We start from the raw sequence: 24,116 nt of genomic DNA, 5'->3' as shown, positions 1-24,116 counted from the left end.
CAGTAGTTAAAATGCTACACGTGGCGAATAGTTTTTATTCAGCACTCTGGACCCAAACCTCTATAATCACACAACCTCTAACAAAGAAGGTGTGTGTTACTACAAGAGCATCCCCAGCATTTTAGAAAATAAGAAATAAGCCATCTTGTTTACCTGATGTCCACTTTTTAGTTCTTGGCTGTTCTGTCTCTGCTTTTCAGTTTCATACATTCTTAAATCTGGTTAGTGTCAAGTTATATATATGTGAGTGGGAGCAAATTTCATTGCTTTATTTCCCAATACATGAAGCCCTCAACTTATGACCATTCATTTAGTGACCATTCAAAGTTACAATGGCATTGAAAAAGTGAGTTATGATTGGTTTTTACATTTATGACTATTGCAGCATCCCCATGGACACGTGATCAAAATTTGAGCATTTGGCAACTGGCATGTATTTATGACAGGTGCAGCATCCTGGGTCATGTGATCACCTTTTGTAACCTTCTGACAAGCAAAGTCAGTAGGGAAGCCAGATTCATTTAACAACCACATGATTCACTTAAAATTGTAGTGATTTGTTTAACAACTGTGGGAGAACAGATCATAAAATGGGACACAATTTACTTAACAGCTGTCTGGCTTAGCAACTGAAATTTTGGGCTCAATTATGGTCGTAAGTCGAGGACTACCTGTATAATCTACCAGTCCTGCCTCTGGGATAGCACTAAGGTAGGCATTAGCTGATACAAAGGAGGGCATTTAGGACTAAGGGGCTTCCAGTTTGCAGCCCCTTCCCCTGCAGGGTCTAACATCTTCCTCTGTGTTTATTTATGTTGAAAGGTGAGAGAGACGTGTTCAACGTTTTGCAAGCTTCTGCTAATAGGAAAAACAAAAACATGCCAGACTTATCACCTGAAAGAGAAACTTGTTAAAAAAATAAACTAAGTTGAGAATACAGCAATAGCAAGGCATGGTGATAGAAGATACAAGCTGCTTGAATACTGTACATCGCATAAGCCAATGGAGAAAAAAAATAAATCCGAAGACCTGCAATCACCATTTCTAACCAGGAGAACCATTTGCAAGGCTGAAAAAAAGGCAGGGTTCTAAGACTTGCAAAGAAAATGGAATTTCATTGTACCTCTGTGTATGCTGATCCATTCCTCAACCCTACTGAAGCAACAGCCTGTCTGCTTTTCAAGTTTGCCAATCTGACATACCTTTTCCAGTTTCCCATATTTGAAACACTTTTAAAAGTAAATTATCATACAGATCCTGCATTCCTACACAGGCAAAAAAAAAGCTAATTTTTGCTGAACAAATGTACTGGATTACATATTTGGAAAATAAATTTGTGGATTCTCTACTTCCCATCATCCCCAAGACTTAGCAATTGTTGTAAGCAGCATCCTGAATTAATATTGATTAAAATATGGCTCTTGCCAGACTGCCCAATGTTCTGCACAAAAATGCAGTAATCTTGTGAATCCGGTGTGCGTGTGTGTGTGTGTGTGTGTGTAACTGCCAAATGATTTTAGATTTAAAAAAAAATTTCCCCTAGATGACATCTGATAAGTGTTGAAAACACTTTGGTGCTCAAGAGCAGTGTGGCAATATTCCTGCCTTTCATAGCTAGAAGAGAGTTTCCCCCCAAATTTTGTTTTCCATACCTGTGGACTTCCAATTCTTACCTGCATGAACTCAGATAAAGCATCATAAACCCTGCCCTTGATAGCCTAGGGATGATGGGAATTTGAACATCTGGAAGGCACATGCTTGTGAATACTATCCTAAAGAACTGCCAACTGACTTCTCTTCCAAAGCTTTAATGGCCAAGCCATTAAAAGGTACTCAACCTCGCCTTTCCCTTCTCAGCACGGCAACTAGGAAAACAAGGAAAGCACAATAGAAAATAGGGCTCATCTCCCAGTTAAAGTTGAAGATTGAAAGAATCCTTTAAAAATGATGTTTTTTACGTTAGGGAAGCTACACTGAGATAGGAAAAGCTACTAGTAATAAATGCGTTTTGCAGGATGATGAAAAGGAAGTTGTGCAGCAACAGCTTATGAAAGTCTTCCTGCTGATCATTCAGCTTAACAGCAGCACACTGCAGTTTCCAAAAGATCTTCTGTTACTCCAGCTTACCGCTGGTTCAGCGGATGTAGGACAAATGTGGGTGTTTCCGTCAGAGGCCGCCAACCGGCAGAGATCCAAATATGGGTGTGTGAACTTCCACCATGTCAAACAGCCAAGCTACCGGTCCATGTTGTTTTCATCAGGTTGACTGTGGAAGCAAAGACGCAGCAAGATCTGACAGAAATCCAACTCCTCCTTTTTTTTTTTTCCAAATTTAAAAAAAGAAAAAAGAAAGAATAGGTGATCAGGCAAACACTTGAGATTTCTGCAACTTTATACAACTACTAATAAATGCTTAACTAATGAGAACTTGCAGTGCAGACAGCAATCAGGAACATCTGCCTTCCTGGCAAACCTTCAGTCTCAGTACTATTGCTTTTTCCCCCCATTCTGCCCAACAAATGACTTTTGTGTTAATTCGTGTAATATCTATTGTTAGACCACTATAGCTAATACAGGCAGTCCTTGACTTACAACTGGTTACTTAATGAAGTTATGATGGACTTTCCCAGGGCTACCTATGCCCTGGGAAGTTTTGATGTCCAGGTTTCCCCCTGCAGTGATCACATTTTGGGCCCTCGGCAATTGGCCCACATTTACGGCCATTTGCAGCATCCCCAAATCACGTGATCATGGTTTACAATTTTTACTGGAAATTGGCATTTCCAGTTTCTGTCCAAAGTCTGTCGCAATGGATTCGCTTAACAATTGCAGTATTCACTTTATGACCACAAAAAGAAAAAAGTCACAAAACTGGGTGCGATGACATGGTGACCTGTTTAACAAATGGTGCAACTTATAGCTATAATTCCGGGCTCAGTTACACTCATAAATCAAGGACTACTTGTAGGCAAGTCCCGACTCAGATCTCTGTGGGACAATTTCAGACTGCATTTCAGGAGGGAAAGAAAAGTAAGACATTTTTATTTGGAAAGCTCCTATGTTAAACAAGAACAAATGATTGTCTCCATAATTTATTAGTTTTCCTTAATTGTGAGTGGAAAAATATTTTTCTTCTTCTTCCAAGAGCTGTATTGCAGCAGGATTAATTGAGGGTGGGAGGCCTATTCCATGCCAAAGAGAGAAATCAGCAGTTAGTGTAACTGGAACAAAACCTGGATCGAGTTGCCCATTTTCTCTTCCTTCACAGAAGAGGCTACAGGAAAGGGACAGGGAAATTGTTCCAGACATCTAAAATAACTATCTGGAAAAGTTTTTACAATTAGGCTCCAGTCCACATGAATTGAGTTAATGACTTGCAGGAGCCTTAGGCAACTGGTAACCCAGCCCTCTGCAAACCCCTAATGTCCATCAGTCCCCACTGGTGCGACCAATGTCTAGGGACTGTGGGAAAGTAGACCAAAATCTCAGCAGGGGAGCAGGTGACTGTCCTTATCCACCCTTGCCCAAAGTATTTCCCTGACCTTCAGACTCAAAAAATGGGAATGCAATCCTCTGAAGCATGACTAATAAGCACGACACTAGTAGTGTCAGCCTCCCAGGTAGACCAGCTGGGAAACATGACCAGATAAGCTAAATCTACTTCACTGTAAAGCTACAGTAATAGAATCTCCTCAATTGTGAGAGTCTAATTCTCCCAACATCTCCTTTGCAGCCCGGGGAAACTAGGGTGGGTCCCTTCTCTTTCCCTGCCCACTATCCAGCTGCAGGCTATATTGTCACTTATCTGTTTCCTAGGCATTGTTCCTAGGGCCATTCCTTGCCTTGTTCCCAGGGCCATTCCCACATACCATTAAAGACTGCCCTCATTTAGTAACTGCCTCATTCAGCAAACATTTATGGCTATGAAAAAGTATCTTTATGACATTTTGTAAGTCTGTAGAGCAAAGGAAAGCTGAAGTAAGCATAAACATAGTCATGATTTCACTTAACAATCATTTCACTTAACCAAGTTGCCAGTCCCAATTGTGGTTGCTAAATGAGGACTAAATGTAGCATCAAATCTACCTCAGTCTACTGGCTGTCTTTTTTTTCCCTCTCTTCAACATCCATTAAAGCCCAATTTTGAATATCTTGTATCTTAAAAAACATTTCATTTCAAACTAGCTTCAAGCAATTGTAAGCATAAAAAAGAAATCATGTACTGTATTTAAGTATTACAATATAAAGCTATGGCTGCTGTTTTAAAATGCTGAAAGACAAGATTGATATGTGTTATATCTCAAGTGTTTTAGCCAAGCTCTTTAGTCAAGTCCTCACAGTGTGACCTGCCTGAAATGAATATAAACAATATACTTCCTGCTGGCAAGATTACCATTGATAGTGATTTAAAAGAAAGGATTAAGAGAAAATTAAAACCAAAAACCAAACAGTGAATGGAATGGAATGAAACAGAATCAATTTAGTGATGAATCATAAAACCCTGATCCATAGTAATGTGGGAGTGGCTTTATCAATGCCATATTGTCTATATATAACACGATCTAACCCGTACAATCTATAGAATCAAAACAGCTAATGATTCAACAATTGACATACGGGAGACAACAAAAGAAAGGGGAAAAATTGAAAGCAGGGGTAAATTAAGAAAGTAAATAGACTTATTTCAATTACACCATTTTATTAAATTTATATTTATATATACACACACGTGTGCATACAAACACATCATCTAGAATAGGGAATGCCCAGCTAATCAAAGGAACAAATATATTGGGGAACTGTTTTCCCTGGGTATCTGAAACAAACAAATCAGTTAGGGTTTATTTAGAACAGGGGTCTTCAAACTTGGCCCTTTTATAACTTCTGGACTTCAACTCCCAGAATCCTTCAGCCAGGCATGCTGGCTGAGGAATTCTGGGAGTTGAAGTCCACAAGTCATAAAAGGGCCAAGTTTGAAGACCCCTGATTTAGAAGAAAGGAATTGGGCAAGATATGGAACAAACACAACCAGAGAAACTGACTGATTTCCCAGAGGTGAGGAAGAATGAGGAAGCTGGTCCCTGAGATCCATGGAACATGCCTCAAGAGGCTGGGTTGTTTTTTTGTTGTTTTTTTAAAGAATACCTTTGAGGTTTGAAGCTTGGATGGGTGAAAAAGTGATCACTCTACAGTAGACATGTCAAACACAAGGCCCGGGGGCCGGATGCGGCCCGCAAAGTGGTTTCATGTGGCCTGCGAAGCCATCTTGGAAACAATGAGGGAACGGCCCCCGCTGCCTTGGCCTGGCCCAGGCCGGCCAGGAGCCAATGTACAATTTTGTGGTGGCCATCTATGCTGAAACGCATTCAATCTTAGCTCCACAAGGCCGTCTAGAAACAGCAAGGAACCAGCCCCTGCTGCATCGGCCCCGCCCCCTGGGTGCATGCTGGGGAGGTGTCACCCTTTCTGAGGAATGAAGAAATGGACCATGCCTTGGTGCTTGCCCTGGTCCCACCCCCTTCTGCCAGAGACCCTCAGATCTGTCCCACTCCTGCCCAGGCCCCCACAGGCACCCTTGATGCGAACGATGTAGAGCTGGCCATGCCCACCCAATAGGCCACACCCACTCCATCCACGCCCACCAGTATGTCGCACCCACCTTGGCCACACAACCCGCCCGCCCCCCAAGGGCACCCGCAATGCTGATACGGTCCTCAATGAAATTGAGTTTGACACCCCTGGCCTACAGCAATGAGCAGAGAATCAGATGTCAGCTGAATCCCAACATAGCAGTTTTCTAAGTGCAGAATGTTGTGTACTTGTTTTTTGTTTTTTTTAATTCCTTCAAGTCAGTTTTGACTCCTGGTAACTGTCTGGACTGGTTTTCCTGGCAAGGTGTTTGAAGTGGTTTCTCATGCCTTCTTCTTCCCAGGACTGACAGATAATGACTGGCCCCAAGTCTCCCAGCTGGCTTTGTGCCTAAAACAGGACTAGAACTCCCAATTTCTCAGTTTCTAATCTGGAGCTTTAACCACTACATCAAACCTCTCTCTTTTGTCTTCATAAGAAAGAAATAGCTGAATATGCAATGAATTATTCAATATGTACTAGAAATAAGCAGGGTGGCATCCTAGGACATAGCTGATCACAGTAACTCAAAAGTGTAAGCCTTACTCGAACCTATACGTGCCCAGCTGCCTCCCTTATGCTAAGGATGGGCCACAAAAAAACCCAAAACTACTTCCTGAGTCTGTTGTAAACATGGCCCTGTAGCTACTTGTGCATAAGAAAAGGGCCATCATGTTTCCATCTGGCAACGTTATGGAGCCTGGCAAGAGAAAAGGAAGGGTGGTAGTTAAAAGACAGAACCATGAAGTTGCTTTTCTCATCCCCTCCACTTACTACATTATGCCAATTGTTTAATTATCAAGCCCGGTGCAACCTAATTGCTATGTTCGTTGAAAACTGTCGGCTGCTAACAGCAGGGGTAAGGAAATTGTCTGTTCCAGGAAAATGCAAGAGAGCCACTTGCACCAAAGTAACATCGCTCTCTTCCTCCACAATCTTCAATTCATGCTAAAGCAGAGATGACAGCTAGAACCATGATTGGCAATCTGGTGCACTCTGGATTACAACTCCCACAATTTTTTGCCAGCGGCCATACTAGATAGGACTGATGATAACTGAAGTCCCAAACATCTACAGAGTACCAGCCTGCCTGTCTTAGTTACATAAAGAAATTCACGAACGCAGCTTGTATTGCATGGAACGGCACCATCTCCCACATACTCTTTTGGGTGCTGAACAATGGGACCCTACATTTGGCATATATAGCTGGGGTCTGCAACCTTGACAACTTTAAGACTTGTGGACTTCAGATCCCAAAATTCCTCAGCAAGGATTGCCGGCTGTGGAATTCTGGGAGCTGAAATTCACAAGTCTTAAAGTTGTCAAGGTTGCAGACCCCTGATATACAGTATCCAGGTAGTCCTTGAATTAGGACCAGAATTTCCACTGTGAAGCAAGGTAGTTACTAAGTGCATCATGCCTGATTTTGCAACCTTTTTTTTAACCATGGTTGTTAAGCGAACCACGGCACTTGTTAAGCGAATCACCCAGTCATTAAATGAATCCAGCTTTCCCCATTGGTGGAAGCCAGCTGGGAAGACTGCAGATGGCAATCACAGGACTCTGCAGCCATAGTAAATACATGCCAGTTGCCAAGCACCCAAATTTTGATCACCAGACCCTGGGGATGCTGCGACGGGCGTAAGTATGAGGACTGGTCATAAATCACTTTTTTCAGTACCACTGTAATTTTGAACAGTCGCTTAACAAATGGCTGTTAAGTCTTTAGGATCTAATCCCAAGCATGAACTTCAAGACAAGCATAAACCTCAAGTGATGAGAAATAAGGAGAACTCAGATATAAAACAGGAGACGTAGGAAATAAATGAAGAGTTAGTCAAAAAGGACTCAGATATCTATACATCTAATGCTCAAAACGTGAGGAACAAACAGGGCAAACTTGAAGTTCTAATACAGATTTACCCAACCTTTCCGGCTTTGTGGACTGAAGGGAGGGTGGAGAGGGGATAATTCCACACGAGTGGCATACGCACCCAACGCTCATCCAAATGGAACATGCATGCACGTACTTGCCTGCTGCTCACGCAAGTGGGGATGAAGATGTGCATGCACTCACCCTCCATTTCCACAGCCTGGTTGCAAACAGCTCATAGTTGGGGACCCCTGTCCTAGTATACAAAGGCAGATACAATACTGTTGCCATCACTGAAACTTGGTGGGATGAAACCCACTGGAAGGAACTGCTAGAACAGTGGTTCTCAACCTTTTTAATGCCGTGACCCCCAACCGGTCGTAAGTCGAGGACTACTCAACTGGTCGTAACTCGAGGACTACTCACCGTTTGCAGAATGGGACTTTTGGCGGGCTCAGCAGGGCAGAGACAGCCTGAACAATTCCTATTGGCTTTTGAAAGCCAATAGAATTAGACTCTATTCAAGAGAGTCTATTCTATTGGCTTTCAAAAGCCAATAGAATAAAAGGGAGTAGCACAGCTAAGAAAAAGGGGGAAAAAAATGGCGGACTGCGTTGCTTGGCGACCCCCATGAAATGGTCATTCGACCCCAAATGAGGTCCCGACCCACAGGTTGAGAACCACTGTGCTAGAAGGATTTAAATTGTTCAAAAGAAACTGACTTAATAAAAGAGTAGGTGGAATTGCATTATACGTAAGAAATACCTACACCTCTACAGAAATGCAAAAAACAAAAACCAACAACCCCAAGAATGAAAACCTTCTTGAATACTGTTTGGCTAATATAAAAGAAAAAAGGAATGATGTTGCCATAGATGTATACTACTTACCACCCAAACAAACAGAGGAAATAGGTGACCTTTTTGCTAATCAGTTAGCTGAGGTGTGGAGGAAGCACACCACCATAGTAATAGGGGACTTTAACTACTCTGACATCAACTGGAAGACAAACTGGGCATCAAGTGGAATATCAAACAAGTTCCTGACAAATCTACCAAATAACTTTGTCATCCCGGCATATTTTATTTAGATTTCAGTAAGGCACTTGACAAAGTAGATCATGGTCTACTTCTTGATAAGACAAAACAATGTGGGATAGATAATGCCACCACCAGATGGATTCACAATGGCAGACAAATCGCACTCAATGTGAAGCTCTCAATGGAACTACATCAAAATGGAGGGAAACGTACAATAGGTTATTTCCAGGTTCTATCTTAGGCCCTGGTCTCTTCAAAAACTTCGTAAATGATTTAGATAAGGGGTTAGAAGGCGAACTCATCAAATTTCCAGATGACACCAACTTCGGGGGAACAGACAACACTTTAGAAAATAGACTCAAGATATAGAAGACCTCTGAGGTCACCTCCAGTTCCATTATAATAATAATAGTACCTGCCCTCCAAAAATCCTTCCAATTTTGATTTCTTAATGTCTTGTTATTTTCAGACAATAGTAAAAGAGATTTTTCCTGGATGTTTTTGTGCAATTGCCTGACTACTGTGAGAACTGACAGCTGGACTAGATAGGACAGGTTCAATCCAGTAGGCACTGTTTATGTTCTTAAATTACTTAGTAGGCTTCTTAAATTACTAAGTAAGCTGTCAACTAATCCAATAAAAATACATTACCATCCTCATTAGTTACATAATTAATTTTTAATCTTCATCGGAATGATCTCTCCAGGACAGCTCTGTCTTTATCATCTTCCAGGGTGTTTTTGAAAGGAGAGGCCAATGCAATTTGTAAGGGCAAATATACAAATCTGGGGCCATGATGAAAAAAACAGCACCTCTTTGCTCAAAGCCTGCTTGCATCATGAAAGTGGGAAATAACCAACAGCCTGTCAGCGCAAGGCAGACCCAACTTGACCAAAGATATGAATACTGAAACAACTTTTGTTATACAGGTCGTCCTAAGTTAACTAATGTAATCAGGACTGGAAATTTCCATCACTAAACAACATGGTCATAAAGCGCAGGATCATATGGCTGCATCATTGAGCAGTAGCAATTCAGGCACTCCTGGTTGCTCTTATTAACCAAATCCCGCCCGGCCACCCTGCACTCTGCTCACCCTGCTTCTAAGTCGTGTGGGAAAGCCCCACACCATTTGGACAAGGCCTTCGGAAGAAGGCCTGGCACAGCCAGCAGCTACCCCTTATGGAGGGTCAGGCCAGGCATCCCTCATCAGCAGTGGGAGGAAGACAGCAATGGGCAGCTAGGGGCAGCAAGGCTGATAGATATAGGGTGGCCAAAAGGGTAGAGATGGGGGAGGGAATAAGTGGGTGGGAAGGGAATTGAAGTGCTGCCAGGGGGCCTAAATTTTGCTCACGCAACCACAGTGGTGCTCAACGGTCGTCACTTCTGAGGTACCAGATGTAACTGCCATTGGTTCATAATTTCAAATAGTCGCTGAACAAATGGTCATTAACCAAGGGACTACCTGTAGAATCTTGCATCAGTGAATGTGCCTCCCTTCTCCCTGTCCTTATCCTTAAGAGAAATAGGGAAGGCAAAGTCTAGATCAGCGGTTCTCAACCTATGGGTCGCGACCCCATTTGGGGTTGATCGACCATTTCTCGGGGGTCGCCAAACAAGGTGATCCGCCATTTTCCCCCTCGGGGGGGCGCCACGCGCATGGGGGGGCGCCGCACATGGGGGCGGCGCCGCACATGCATGGCACGTTTGTGTGACGGGGGTCGCCGTCACACAAACGTTGAGAAGCACTGTCTAGATCATTTTTTTAATATCCCATTCCTGCTTTGGACTTGGATTCCTCTTATCTGACCGTTGTCCCAGGGATGCCTCTTCCTCCTGTTCCTCCAGTTTATTCTCAGAGCCTATTACATAGCCTCTCCCTGCATGATTGAACAGGATGGGTCAATTCAGATAGGAGAAGGCGCTCCAGGAATCTACGTTGCAGGCCATTGGCGGCTTTAAAGGATAAAACCAGCACTCTGAATTGGATCCAGAAACTTGGTAGTTAGCCCTTGCCAGCAAGGCATGGCTGTGTGGTTTCATCATTTTCTTTTTAATATGAGCTTTGATTACAATAGTAAAAACAATACAAAATAAACTTAGAGAAAGAGAAGGGAGAAGAAAAGAAGAAAAAGTTCAGGAAAGAAAAAAAACATGAAATACTGAACATCAGTGAACGACTTGCCTCCAGAAGAGGTGGATGCTCCAACACTGGAGGTTTTTAAGAAAAGACTGGACAGCCATTTGTCTGAAATGGTATAGGGTTTCCTGCCTGAGCAGGGGTTGGACTAGATGACCTCCAAGATCCTTTCCAACTCTGTTATTCTGTTCTGTTCTGTTTCTGTCCTAACCTTATCCAAAGAGGTTCCAAGGTTCCTATTCACCTATTCTTTGGTCTATTTTTTTTTCTTAAAAAAATTATTTATTAAACATATATGCTCTCCAAATCAGTGTCTTTGCTGCATTATACTTCCCTGGAACCTTTTGTTTTCATAATTTTCAGTCTGGTATAGATGTTTATGTTTCCTCCTCCTTTCTTTTTTTCAGATTTCTTCAGGCTAGCCCAGGGGTAGGCAACCTTGGCTCTTTTATGACTCGTGGACTTCAACTCTCAGAATTCCTGAGCCAGCATGGGCTAGCCCCTCCCCGTTTCTTGAACAACCACCTTTCTGGCCCATGTTATCTTACCCTGCCTTGCCACTCTTATCAAAATGTTCCTCAAGGTACTAGGAAATAACCCAGGCCTACCTGGAATTCTTCTTGATTCTTAAGCAGCTGACATCGTTCCTTTAGCAGTTCCTCCAGGGCTAATTCTGGCTCCTGGCACTCTCGCACACCTTGGGGAAAATCTGTTACCAGGCTAGAAAGTTCGAGGTGGGATACCAGTCAAACAGAGGGAAAGAAATAAGTTTAGAGGTGGGCAAATGGGAAGCTAACAATTTGTAAAAAACAAAACCCTAGGTGTCCTTTATTCATTTAATAAAAGTTAACGAAGGGGGGGGGGAAGAGTAAAAGAAACAGAAGAAAAACAGAAAGGAATACAGCATATTGTATCATGGTGTATATTCATTATATGCATATACGGTACAGATATGGATAAGAAGCTATATTTTTTTGTTGGCTGGGAGATAACCAAATGTTTTTTGGTTTTATTTTGCCATTTATTTGTTTATGGCTTCATATGACCTGCTAACTTGCAAAAATGTGAGTCTGGGCAGTGTACAATGATAAAAACAAAACTTGAAATAAAAAACAGTCAGAGCTCATCAACATGTATTCCACTTTCCGGGATGAGCTCCTAAAACATCTTGTTTTGATGGCTGAGGGAACAGCCACTTTTTCAGTCTTCTTAAAAGTTTAACAGGATCGGGGCCAGTCAAATCTCGGAGTGACTCAAAAGGCTTGTAAGCTAGCAGGGCTGGGCCAGCTGAATCTTGGGTTTTATTTAAAATGAAATCTGGAGCCCAAGAAAACACCAAGGACACAGCTACAAATTCACAATATTGTCTGCTGCATTTAGCAGATCTTCATAAAATAATTTTAACATGTTGAAAGATCCCTGTGAGCTAATCTTGGATAAAAAGCCTAATATCCATGTAATAAATTAACAAACGCAATCATGGCCCCAAAGAATGGATAAAGAACTGCTTCCACTCAATGCTCCTGCCAGGCATTCAACAATCATAGTCTCTTCCCTACTCAAATGATAAGCAATATTTTATAATTGTACAATTGCATGTTTTTAAATGTATGTATATATGCATTTGTAAGCCATCCAGTGTCCACTGGAGTGTGCAGCTACAATAAATTTAAATAAAGAGCCAATTGGGTCTAGTGATGAAGGCACTAGATTAGAAAGACTGTGAATTCCCCATTAGCCATGAGAGCCAGCTGGGTGATTTTGAGGCAGTCACTCTCTCTCAACAAAGCCCACCTCACAGGGTTATTGTTGTTGTGGGGAAAATGGGAGGAGGAAAAGTATGTTGGATATGTTAGCTGCTGAGTTATTTGAAAAAATAATAAAAGAGGAAGGAAGGAAGGAAGGAAGGAAGGAAGGAAGGAAGGGAGGGAGGGAGGGAGGGAGGGAGGGAGGGAGGGAGGGAGGGAGGAATAATTCAATTTTTATAGCTTCTCAGTTTCAATCAATGATTCTGGGTGGCTTAAAATACAAAAAACATATTACCATTCCAAGTATTAAAAACATTTTAAAACTATAAAAACAATAATTTAGTTCTCAGCACTCCGTCCACTTAAGTTTTATTATTTAGAGCAGTGTTTTTCAAACTTAGCAACTTTTAAAATGTGTGAACCTCAACTCCCAAAATGCACCAACCAGCACTAAGGCTGTGGAATTCTGGGAGTTGAAGTCCACACATCTTAAAAGTTACCAAGTTTGAAAACAACGATATTAGAGCAATATCTGGACTTTGGCAAATTTCAGTGGTTCCCCCTGATGGCGATCACCCTAATAACTGGTGAAGAGAGGAGAGTCTTCTACAACTCTTACAATTTTATCCTTGTGGGGTTTTTTTTCCGGTCCTCTTCCTTGAGCTACCTCTTTTACACAGATAGTCCTTCACCTGTTCTACCAGGGACATTTTCCCCACATCCAAATCCCACTTCTAGTTCGCTGAACCCCACTCCTGCTAATACCTGCACAGGGCTCCTAGGACGTGCTCATGGAAGGTACTGTGTTCAGATCGGACCAGAGCCACCAGCTGCTGAACCATGCCCATGGAACAGAGAGTCTCTGCAGGGAAAAAAATGCAGAAGGTGTAACTCCTCAAATGAAAGTAAAGGTTCCTTTATAGCAAAGGTCAGCAAACTAGGCCAAATCCGGTCCAAAAAGGGACTTATGGCCGTCTTTCACACAACTGTTGATTATGCTCAGATGATCAAATTCAAGCACTTGGCAACTGGCACGTATGTATGACGGTTGCACTATCCCAATGTCATATGATCATCATTTGTAACCTTCCCAGCTGGCTTCAGACAAGCAAAGTAAATAACGCGAGCCAGATTTGATTAATGACCGCGTGATTCACAACAACTGCAGTGGTTCGCTTAAAAACTGTGGCAAAAAAAGGATTGTAAAATGGAGTGCAACTCATTTTAACAACTGCCTTGCTTAGCAATGGAAATTTTGGGCTCAACTGTGGTTGTAAGTCAAGGTCTATCTGTGCCTCTTTTTATATGGCTCACAAACCAACAATGAACAGGTAGATGGCAGATCACCAGGTCTGAGTTGCAGTCACTCTCAGGGCAAGGGGCAGGGTAATGGAAGTCTATCAGCAGCCTTCCTGTTGATCATCTCATGCTGTCCAATGGCTGCCATGTTTCTGTCCTGCACAACTAGCAGCTGGGCCTACAAAGGGAGAGGAGGGGTGGGATGAGCCGTGGTGGTGCTGTGGTTAGAATGCAATACTGCAGGCTAATTCTGCTGACTGCTAGGAGTTCGATCCTGACCTGCTCAAGGTTGACTCAACCTTTCATCCTTCTGAGGTTAGTAAAATGAGGAGCCAGATTGTTGGGATCAATATGCTGACTCTGTAAACCACTTAGAGATGGCTGTAAAGCACTATGAAGCAGTATATAAGTTTAAGTGCTGTTGCTACTGCTATCTGGCCCTTTACAAAAAAAAACTAGCTGACTCTTGCTTTATGTGAACATGTGCTGCCTGGCTAAGAATCGGGCTGAGTTTAGACAATATATTTAACCTGTGCTGAATTAACCCATTTTAAAGTTCATGCAATATGATGAATACAGAAAAAAGATGGAGCTTGGCACAACACAGTAGACCACATAGGTACATTTAAAAAAAAACAACTGATCTGCTTATACATAGTGTGGGGAACCAGCTTCTCTTTCTAATAGGTTTTTATGTTCCAAAAATAAAAATAACCCAGCACAAACATATTCTAGCAACTTTTATTTTTTTCCTGCCACGTCCCCATGATAGCGCCTTTATGTCATCCCCAACGCTTGAGAGAGACCTAAAGAGTCCTGAGCTGGACCAGTGTGAAAGCAGAATTTCTCTCCTGATTTTCACACCAACCAAGGGCCACTTCAAGGTGTCTAAAATCCATTGGGCTCAATCACCCATTACCAAACACGAAAGGCTGGTGACTGCAGTGATTGAGGACAGAAGCACAAGAAATGGGGTAGGAATTCATGTTGGCTTACTTTCCTGCTCACCAAGGGAAAGCATTTTATTTATTTATTTTGCTCAGAGCTGGGAAAGACCCTCGGTCTCATATTTCAAAACTCTATTTATAAACAGTTATTCTAGGAATAGCCAAAGAATGATCCAAAGATAGTTTCCCCATCCATATCTTCATTTATTAACAATCTCTGTATATAAGAGAGACAGAATTGAAAACTACTCAGTCATGAAATTCACCAACTCTGACTAGAAGCAGTCTCCTTCTATCGCTGAGCCTGTACTACTCTACCAATCGCAGTGAGGACATAAAGAAATATCTGAATCCAATGTGTACTATGCTTGCTGATATCAGAGCAAAGGAATAAAATATGAAGGAATGTTGACAATGATCAGGGGTAGGCAACCTTGGCTCTTTTATGACTTGTGGACTTCAACTCCCAGGATTCCTGAGCCAGCCAAAAGAGCCAAGATTGCCTACCCCTGACAATGATGCACATTAGTTTAGAACAGCAGGAGGACTTCCTAATGTACCCAACAACTGTTAACAGGGCTCTAGAAAGTCTTCACAAGGTAGTTTCTGTGTGTGATACAAACACAGGTAGTCCTCATTTAACTATGGCCAGTAACTTGGCCATAAGTGAAGTGGTTGCTAAGCGAAACTATGACTGCATTTATGATCTTCAGCTTTGCTTTACAGACTGCAAAGGTTATAAATGGTCATAACTTTTTCATCATCGTAACTATGAATGGTTGCTAAATGAAGCAGTCACTAAATGAGGATTGCCTGTAACTTCCAAGAAGGCAGTCTGTTCCAGCAAGAAATATAGATAACATGCTCCAAAGGAAATAAAACAGACTTTACTCCCACCAAGAGCGAAGGTCTGATTTTCTGGTGATGACTGGTTTTATTGTTGGGAGCAATTGTGATTAGAAATTATGGGCTATCAGAACAAGAAGCTTTCAACAGTCATGACCATAAAAAAAAAAAAAACACCACAGAACACAAAGACAGGAATTTTCAGACATGTAGGTTAAGGAGATCACAAAAGAGGCAATAAAGAATTAAATATTTAAAGATTGGTTAGATTGACATGATTCCTAAAATGAAGTGGGAGAAAGTCAACCAAACACCCAGCAAAATCCTGCTAAGGACAACAACTCCCTCCCTGCTCTTTTTCACCCATATCCCAATAAAAAAGACACTCACCTTTCTGCTCTGGGTGGTTTATGAGAAGATTCTGAAGGAGGAAGGCCGACTTCACCTTCAGTTTCTGGACGTTACTCTGCATGGCCCTCATGAGTACAGAGAAGCCATCAAGGCGTAAGAATTGCTGTAGGCCAGCTTCTTGGGCTCTTACTAAGCCTGGGAGCAGAAGGACATATGGAGAAAGAAGGATGAGAAGGAGCAAATGCAGACTGAACAATCAGTTGACTGGACAATGATGGACAAGATGTGGATGATCCCAAGCGGTTCCCAGTTCAGTTCAAGATTCACATCCCATCCACTTATTTCATCCCCTAAGAGTATAACCAAGAACAAGAATCCTATTACCCAAGAATCAGTCTCAATAACTATACTTTTACAATATTCATTAAATACCAAAATGGCCATGACACTATACAATTAACCAAAACCCTGGTGTGTCCACTCCTGATGTGCCCTCCAAATGGGGAGGCACTGGCTCATTTAAATTCTCACCTATCACCTTCAGGACATACTTTCCTGCAATCAATTTTAATATTGGGATTAACCCCCCCCCCAACATCTAATATAAATTCTATTGTCGAGAACATGGTTTTCAAATGACAAATTTGGGTTCCTGAGCTATACCTTCCAAGTTTGCTCCAGGAATCTAGTAATGGTTTGTTTCAAGAAAATTCCAATAGGCCAGGATATCTTAGTACCACACCACCCTGTGTTTCTGTACAACAGGCAATTCAGCAATCAACAGAAGCATTCTCACTGAATGTGGGCTGCTTTGATTTTTTGCAGCCTGGTTTTAAAATGCTGCTAGCTGCTTTTGACATGTTTTGGAAAGAAAAAAAGAACAGACAATCAAGCTTAAGGTAAGAAAGCCCTTTGCCTCCAGATGATGTTTTGAGCTATAATTCCCACAGCCCCTTGCTGTTATCATGATGGTCAGAACCCAAAGGAATGGAAATGCAAAATGTCATAACGTTTGTCACACTCATGTGTAGGATGACACCAGACTCATTAACATCCCAAGTGCTTAATAGTGATAACAACACTAACCATATTTTAAAAAGTCAAAAACAATTGGATGGTCTCCTAACTGATCAGAAAAGTGGTGCTATGGAAGCACTATCGTAAATAGTTCCATTACTTACTTGCTTGCTTGGTCATTTATTTATACATTACATACATACATAGTTCATATTTCTTAACCACCCACCCTGCTTTATTGTTGTCTAAGAAAATAAAAGCACTAGATTTCTTTTTTCCCTGCTGTAGAGCTAACAGCAATACTTGGAGAAATCTCCTGTATTGCTTTCAGCTTTGCTCTTCATGCACTAAGCAGCCGCCATTTCCCACTCACAAGAAATAGCAAAGAGCGCCTTGATCCGAACCGCCTCGCTGGGGTCATGATCCAGCAGCCGTAGCAGCTTCCTCATGCAGCCCAGCGCCAGGGCCTGCTCTTGAACCTTGGGCACATTCTGGGCACAGGTGCCCACCAGATGGGCAGCTCGCCAGCGCAGTTCCTGCTCTTCATGTTCCAGGTATCGGTGGGCCAATAGCCGCATGCCCTCCAGTTTGCAGAAATCTGGAAGATGATTGAAAGACTGAAAGATAGTCCTTGACTTACAATCACTTAGCAACAGTTCAAAATTATGATGGTCCACGAAAATGTACTTATGACCTGAAAAGTTCTGACAACCTCCCCACCCCCACAGTTACGTGATTGCATTTTGGTCCTTGGCAACAGATTGCATTTATGGCCATTTGCAGAGTCTGAAGCTCATGTGTTCAAAATTTGCCCTGTTTTTGTTTTTGTTTTTTTGCCAGAAATTGCTGTTTTCTTCCAGTTTCTAGCAAAAATAAAAAATAGGCATTGTGGACAATGGGTTTGTTTAATAACCTCAGATTTGCTGGATGACTATAGTGATTCACTTAACTGACACAAAACTAAGTTGTAAAATTAGGTTAGTCGCTTTATGAGCCGCTTAAAGACCAACATGACTTATAACAGTAATTCTGGGCTTAATTACAGTCGTAACTTGAGGAATGCCTCTAACCAAAACAGTGATACTAGCAGAATACCTGCTAACTTCTCCTGGCCCTATTCACTCTGTTGTAGCACAAGGAGAAAGGATACAACTGTACAACTGCTTTCTCAACTTGAATGACCTCCAGACAGTCGAACTTCAACTCCCAGAATTCCACAGTAAATATGCCCATGCTTAGAATTCTGGGACTCTGAAGTTCAAATAACATTAATAATTTTGTGATTCTCCAGTGATGTCCACTAACATATTTTTGCATATTAAGGATTATATCTGCCAGTCAACGAACATCACCCATGTGTACTTCCCGTCCCAAAGTCCTTTGAAGCCCACCCAGATTATATTGCCCAAAACTGGCAATAAATTGTCCATTTGCAAAGTGAAGTTTCTCAGAAACAAAACAAAAACAAGCCTTTGATTTGATTTTATACACACAAAACTATTAAAAACATATCTCTTTAAAAATGCCTTTCCCAAACTGGTCTTTTCAATTTGCATTAACAGCATGGTCATGCTCCCTGAAGCCATAAAATCAGTGTAGAGGCTGGCTTTCAAAAAGTTACTCCCTTTTGAATGAAGCCTCCCATTACATTTTCTTTGGGAGATGCTGATGGTTTTTTCTTGGACAAGTGAACATATGATGGGGAGGAGAGGACTAGAATTTTCTTCAGCTCAGCCGGCTTTGAATTTCTTATCTTGCAATAGCTTGGCTTGCTTGCAAGCATTATGTTAAGTCAAAGTTTCCCAAACTTTTAAAAAGATGTGTAGATTTCAACTACTAAAATTCTTCAGCCAGAAATGCTGGCTGGGGGAATTCTGGGAGTTGAAGTCCACATATCTTAAAGTTGCCAAAGTTGGGAAAGCCTGTGCTAAGTGAACTACCTTTTAGAAAGATATATGCTTCCTTTGCCTTAAATATCTGAGTTGAAATCGGGAAAATAGTACTGCGATATGGACCTCTTATGCTCAAACAACAATTTCTCACTACACATATATGAAGTTGTTTCTGTACCTGCAGCATTATCCAAGTTTTCGCACAACTCTGCCAGTACATCAAGGGCACTTTCTCTTTGCTCAAGATCTGAATGCGTCTCCTCTGAACTTTCCCCGCGTTCTGCTCCTGGGCTCGACACTTCCAAAATACGCAAACATTCCTTCATTTGCTCTACTTCATCCATCTGCCCACGAAACGCCTCAACCATGGCTTCCTGCAACCACTGTCTCCTCTGGGAAATTGGCCGTTAGATGGAGTGGATAGAAGAAGAGGAGAGGAATGAAAATCAGTAAATAATCTTCTCTTTTCGTGCTTAGGATGCCTTAAATGCCATATTAGAACTTATTTTTCCCTCAGAGCACCACACAATATAGTGGTGGCACAAACAGTTGTCCCAAAGGCAATATAACAACACAATCACCAGTGAGCAACTAATCAGTAAATTACAAAAAAACCAAATACAACCTTAAGAAAACTATAATACAACTAAATAAGAACCAGGAAAAAAATCAACAATAATCCTATCATCTAACTTGATTTGAGACCAACAGGTCCAAAATTGCCATGTCTAGGAACAGATTAAACCTATGTTTTCCTAATTGCTAGGAAGTCTCCATACTTAATTGAGGATGATAACATCTCATTTCCTTGCTGAGGGCATCAGAAGTGTTTATATGTTTAGCTTTCACCTTTCCCTCAATGAATTCTATTAAATGTAATTCTGCCATTAATGCATATGCAAGGTTTGTTAGATATGCATACTTTCAATTAAACTTTCTGTAATAATATAGGCTGATAATCAACATTACCATCATCATTATCATAGGCTGATAATCAACATTACTATCAGCATGCTGGCTGAGGAATTATGGGAGTTGAAGTCCACATGTCTTAAAACGGCTAAGGTTGGGAAACACTGATCTAAATTTAAAAGTAGAATTTCCTCCAGAAACTCAAAGTCTATACATTCTCTTCTCTATGTTTTCAACAAACAAAACAAAACAAAAAACATGAGGTAGATTCCGCTAACTACCTGAAGCCATCCAGCAAGCTTCCCTGTCTAAGGATAGACTTGAATCCATGTATCCATTGTCCTTGTCCAACTTCCTACTAGAAAATCTAGAACCTCAGCTTCAGTTGCTCACATCCCCACTTCCTGCCTGGGTAATCAGGAATCCCTTATGTCTAAAGGTTGTACTTTTGATTTCCTCTCTTGATGAGCCCAGCTGCACACCTCATCAGACATCGGTTCCATCTGATCAGGTTCGTTGTTGCCCGCCATGACTGCCATCTGGAGCAGCCCCTGCAAATTGCGGGGATGCTCGCGCGGTGGCTGGTTCCCATCTGCACCCCCTTCAGCCATGGTTGGAGAACGTGAAGGCAAGTCACCAACGTGGAGGCAAGTCACCAAAACTGTAAAGAAACGATAAAGAAACAAACAGAAAGAAGAGTAAGTAAAGGGGGGGGGAACCACTGGGAGCCTAACCACGCTTTTACAGGATGAACCATATCTTTGCTTCAGTCCTTATTTTTCAGAAATACCATTGCTCTCTTTATAAGTGAAACCTTCACCAAAGTATTGCAATACAAGTGTTCTTCACCAGAGTGCCAATTTACCAGCCTTAATTTCTCTCTAGAGTCAGAAGACTTAATTCCATTCCTACTTCTCCCACACCACAATCCAACTGTCTGCTAGAGCAGAGATTCCCCAATCTTGGTAACTTTAAAATGAGAGAAATGACACGTGGACTTCAATTCACAGAATTCCCCAGCCAACATGGCTGGCTGGAAAATTCTGGGAGTTGAAGTCTATGCATCTTAAAGCTGCCAAGATTGGGAACCCTTGTGTCAGGGAGTCAAAAAAGCCACAACCATAGCCAGAAAATCAAAGTCCCATCTCTTTTTATGTGTGGTGTTTGATGCATCATCTTAACTTTTTTGACTTCCCCTGCAGACAACTCTGTCAATGATCTCATGGTACTCACTTCATGGCCACTGAACAAACTCAGCCCTTAATCAACTATTACACAAAAGTGATCATAGAAGACCAATTTCCTGCTCAATGCAGAAATCCAAATTAAATAATCCCAAAGAGGTTCTTTTGTCTGAATACATATTCAGGGAAATGAAGCCACCACTTCTCTGAATAGGTAGCAACTCCATTTTTGACTGAATTTTTGAGTCAGAAGATACATATCTTTAACTCTTCTAATTTTCAATTCCTTAGAGAATTGTAACTAGCCTTTCCCCACTAGATGTCAGCTGTGCAGACTTTGCTAAAGGTTGTTAGGATACTGAACAGGATACTGTCCATAAACAAAAGTAACACTTTGGAAGATATAAGAATAGGAAGAACAAGAACAGAATACAGATGAGAAAACCTGTTCTGGAAAATGTGCATCCCACAAGCGCCACCCTATTTATGTATAAAACACCAGTGAAGAACTCAGCTCATTTATTCTATTCATTCATTATTTATCCTGCCTTTCTTTTATAAATAATTCAAGGTAGCAAACATACCTAATCCTCCTTCCTCTCTTCTCTATAACAACCCTATGAGGTAGATTGGGCTGAGAGTTACTGGCCCAAAGTCATCCAGCCAGCTTTCATGCCTAAGGCAGGATTAGAACTCACTATTTCTTGGTTTCTAACCTAGTGCCTTAACCACCAGACCAAAGTGGCTCTCCTGATGTAATCCAAGGGATAAATAAGGTCACGTGTAAACTAGTTCCTGTCCCCAGTACAGCATCATATAATAGGAATTTTAATTGTCTCCAAATGTAGACCAGCAGACAAATTATACTATTTTGGTTCCTAAATCATGCGTGGATCCAACCTGAAAAGTGTAAACTCTGAAGTGTAAACTCTGAACTAAGATTTGGGAATTATTGTAGAATCCCAAGGCCATTATTTTATGTACCAGGTGTAGCATAATCTCAAAATTACAAAATTACAGGTAGTCCTCAACTTACGACCACAACTGAGCCCCGAATTTCTGTTCCTAAGTGAGAAATTTGTTAAATAAATTTTGCCCTATCTTACGACCTTCCTTGCCACAGTTGTTAAGTGAATGACTGCAGTTGTTAAGTTAGTAATACTATTGTGGAGTGAATCTGGCTTCCCCATCGACTCTGCTTGTCAAAAAAGGTGATCACATGACCCCAGGACACTGCAAACTACTCATAAAGGAGTGCCAAGTGTCTGAATTTAGATCATGTGACCATGGGTATGCTGCAATGGTTGTAAGTTTGAAAAATGGTCATAAGTCACTTTTTCCAGTGCTGTTGTAACTTTGAACGTTCACTAAATGAACTTTGTAAGTTAAGGACTACCTGTGCTTTGGGCATGCCCCTCCCTCTCAGCTTAATCTACCTTGCAAGACTGTTGTTTCAAGGCTGAAATAAGCAAATAGAAGAACTATATACAAAACAGGGCAGGCTGTTTAATGAAAAAAAAATAAACAAAAGCAATAACTCATCCTATGCAGTTCTTGCTCCTAATAAAGGAGAATATTTGTAGCTCAGAGTTGACATGAGGCGTCCTTGGTGCTCTCTGAGCTTGCTTGTTTTCTTGCAGACATTTTGTTGCCTAAACTAGATAACATCATCACTGCAGTTTGCTGTCAGTTTATATTCTAATTCTATAGAACATAATTCTATTCTGTAGAATATAAAATGACAGCTAACCCCACTAGACAGCATATTAAAAAGCACAGATATCACCCTGCCAACAAAAGTGCGTATAGTCCAGGCCATGGTTTTCCCAGTTGCAATGTATGGCTGTGAAAGTTGGACCATAAGAAAGGCTGAGCGCCAAAGAATTGAGGCCTTTGAACTATGGTGCTGGAGAAGACTCCTGCAAGTCCCTTGGACTGCAAGGCGTTCAAACCGGTCAGTCCTAGAAGAGATCAACCCCGACTGCTCTTTAGAAGGCCAGATCCTAAAGTTGAAACTCAAATACTTTGGCCACCTAATGAGAAGGAAGGACTCACTGGAGAAGGGCCTAATGCTGGGAAAGATTGAGGGCAATCGAAGAAAGGGACAACAGAGAATGAGATGGCTGGATGGAGTCACTGAAGCAGTAGGTGTGAACTTAAATGGACTCCAGAAGTTGGTGGAGGTCAGGAAGGCCTGGAGGAACATTGTCCATGGGGTTGCGATGGGTCGGACACGACATCGCAATGAACAACAACAACAACCCCACTCCATACTGACACTGATGATACCTATTTTGGTAATAAAACGTCTGCAAGAAAACAAGCAAGCTCAGAGAGCACCAAGGACTCTCGAGTTCTTGTTCCCCTTTTCCAAAAGTCTCCAGAAATCTTTCTCCGCTGTCTCTCTTGAAGTGTTAGAAGTCTCAAGGTACAAATCAGAAAAGTCCATAGCTCTGAGCCAACCTGCCACAAAATGACTAGATGGGCCTTAGGCCTATCTCTCCTTGCTACCCTCTTCTCCCCAGGCGATGTGTTATTACGGTATTGATCTACAGTGCAGGGCTGTTGTAATGTTTACACATAGATAATAATCGCTCTGAACGTTGGGAAGCCAGACACCTATTTAAAGCCAGGCATGGGGGGAAGGGGGGCAGAGGCTTGGGGGGGGGAGGCTTTCACTAAGTAATTGAAGACTACAGGATTTTTCTGGAGAAGCTAAAGGCAGTTTGATAGAGGAATGGCGATTTGCCTTTCTGAGAAACGGGACTGGCATTTTCCTAAAGGCCAGATATAGGTTACAACCAGCTACAGGTTTCCAAGTAATTGACGGATTTAGCTCAGGTTGGCCCCAATTTCCCTGCCCTCTTTCTCGCTTTTTCTACATCCCCCGATGAACCCCTTTTCTCCTGGGGGGGGGCATCTCTCTATTCCCTTCATCTCTTTTTTCCCCCCTTCCTTCAAGCCTCCCCCTTTTCTAGGTGTGGCCCTTCCTCCCCTCCCTGTCTTACTTGCCCCCGCCCTCCCCTTGTCCCGGTACCTCTCGGGGATGGCCGCTCCCCACGCCGATCCGCTCCTTTCCCGCCGGTGCTGGTTGTGGTTCGCCCTCAAAGGACGCGCGTCTCCTCTCCCCTGCCCAGCTTCTGCAAGCGGCCATCGGCAACCACGTGCGAAGGAAAGGGCGGAGACTGAGCGGGGGAAAGACTCGGGAGCCCCTAGTGGCGGCTTTCGGGAATTACACC

The 24,116-nt window shown here is 42.1% G+C and overlaps 1 protein-coding gene across 2 annotated transcripts; it reads right to left on the bottom strand.

The window, feature by feature from the left end:
• Window positions 1-887: 887 nt before the first annotated feature.
• On the bottom strand, window positions 888-24,065 carry HSPBP1 (HSPA (Hsp70) binding protein 1). 2 transcript variants are annotated; one of them, XM_039335166.1, is made up of 8 exons: window positions 23,915-24,065; window positions 20,176-20,354; window positions 18,960-19,173; window positions 17,263-17,487; window positions 15,912-16,067; window positions 13,195-13,291; window positions 11,290-11,401; window positions 888-2,313 (listed from the first exon to the last, which is right to left on the bottom strand). In XM_039335166.1, exons 2-8 carry the CDS (start codon window positions 20,302-20,304, stop codon window positions 2,236-2,238), a joined length of 1,011 nt encoding a protein of 336 aa, XP_039191100.1. In that variant the 5' UTR covers window positions 20,305-20,354; window positions 23,915-24,065; the 3' UTR covers window positions 888-2,235. The 2 variants fall into 2 exon arrangements, with proteins under 2 accessions (XP_039191100.1, XP_039191101.1); XM_039335167.1 differs by lacking the exon at window positions 888-2,313 and adding an exon at window positions 5,679-6,328.
• Between the last annotated feature and the right edge of the window lie 51 nt (window positions 24,066-24,116).

This window comes from Crotalus tigris, unplaced genomic scaffold, assembly GCF_016545835.1.
Source record: "Crotalus tigris isolate CLP2741 ecotype Arizona unplaced genomic scaffold, ASM1654583v1 scf7180000017639.5415321, whole genome shotgun sequence".
In the NCBI taxonomy this organism is placed as follows: Eukaryota; Metazoa; Chordata; class Lepidosauria; order Squamata; family Viperidae; genus Crotalus; species Crotalus tigris.
Note: the sequence above shows the minus strand (reverse complement) of the source record. Positions and strands in the feature narration are given on the sequence as shown.

What these genes read in the sequence shown, in the direction of transcription:
- HSPBP1 (XM_039335166.1), bottom strand. Translation starts at nt 20,304, where the DNA reads ATGGCTGAAGGGGGTGCAGATGGGAACCAGCCACCGCGCGAGCATCCC. An exon ending in TGGAACCGATGTCTGATGAG is followed by an intron (nt 19,174 to 20,175) that starts GTGTGCAGCTGG and finishes CCAATTTCCCAG; the next exon opens with AGGAGACAGTGGTTGCAGGA. An exon ending in AGAATCAAGAAGAATTCCAG is followed by an intron (nt 2,314 to 11,289) that starts GTAGGCCTGGGT and finishes AAAAAAAAAAAG; the next exon opens with GAGGAGTTGGATTTCTGTCA.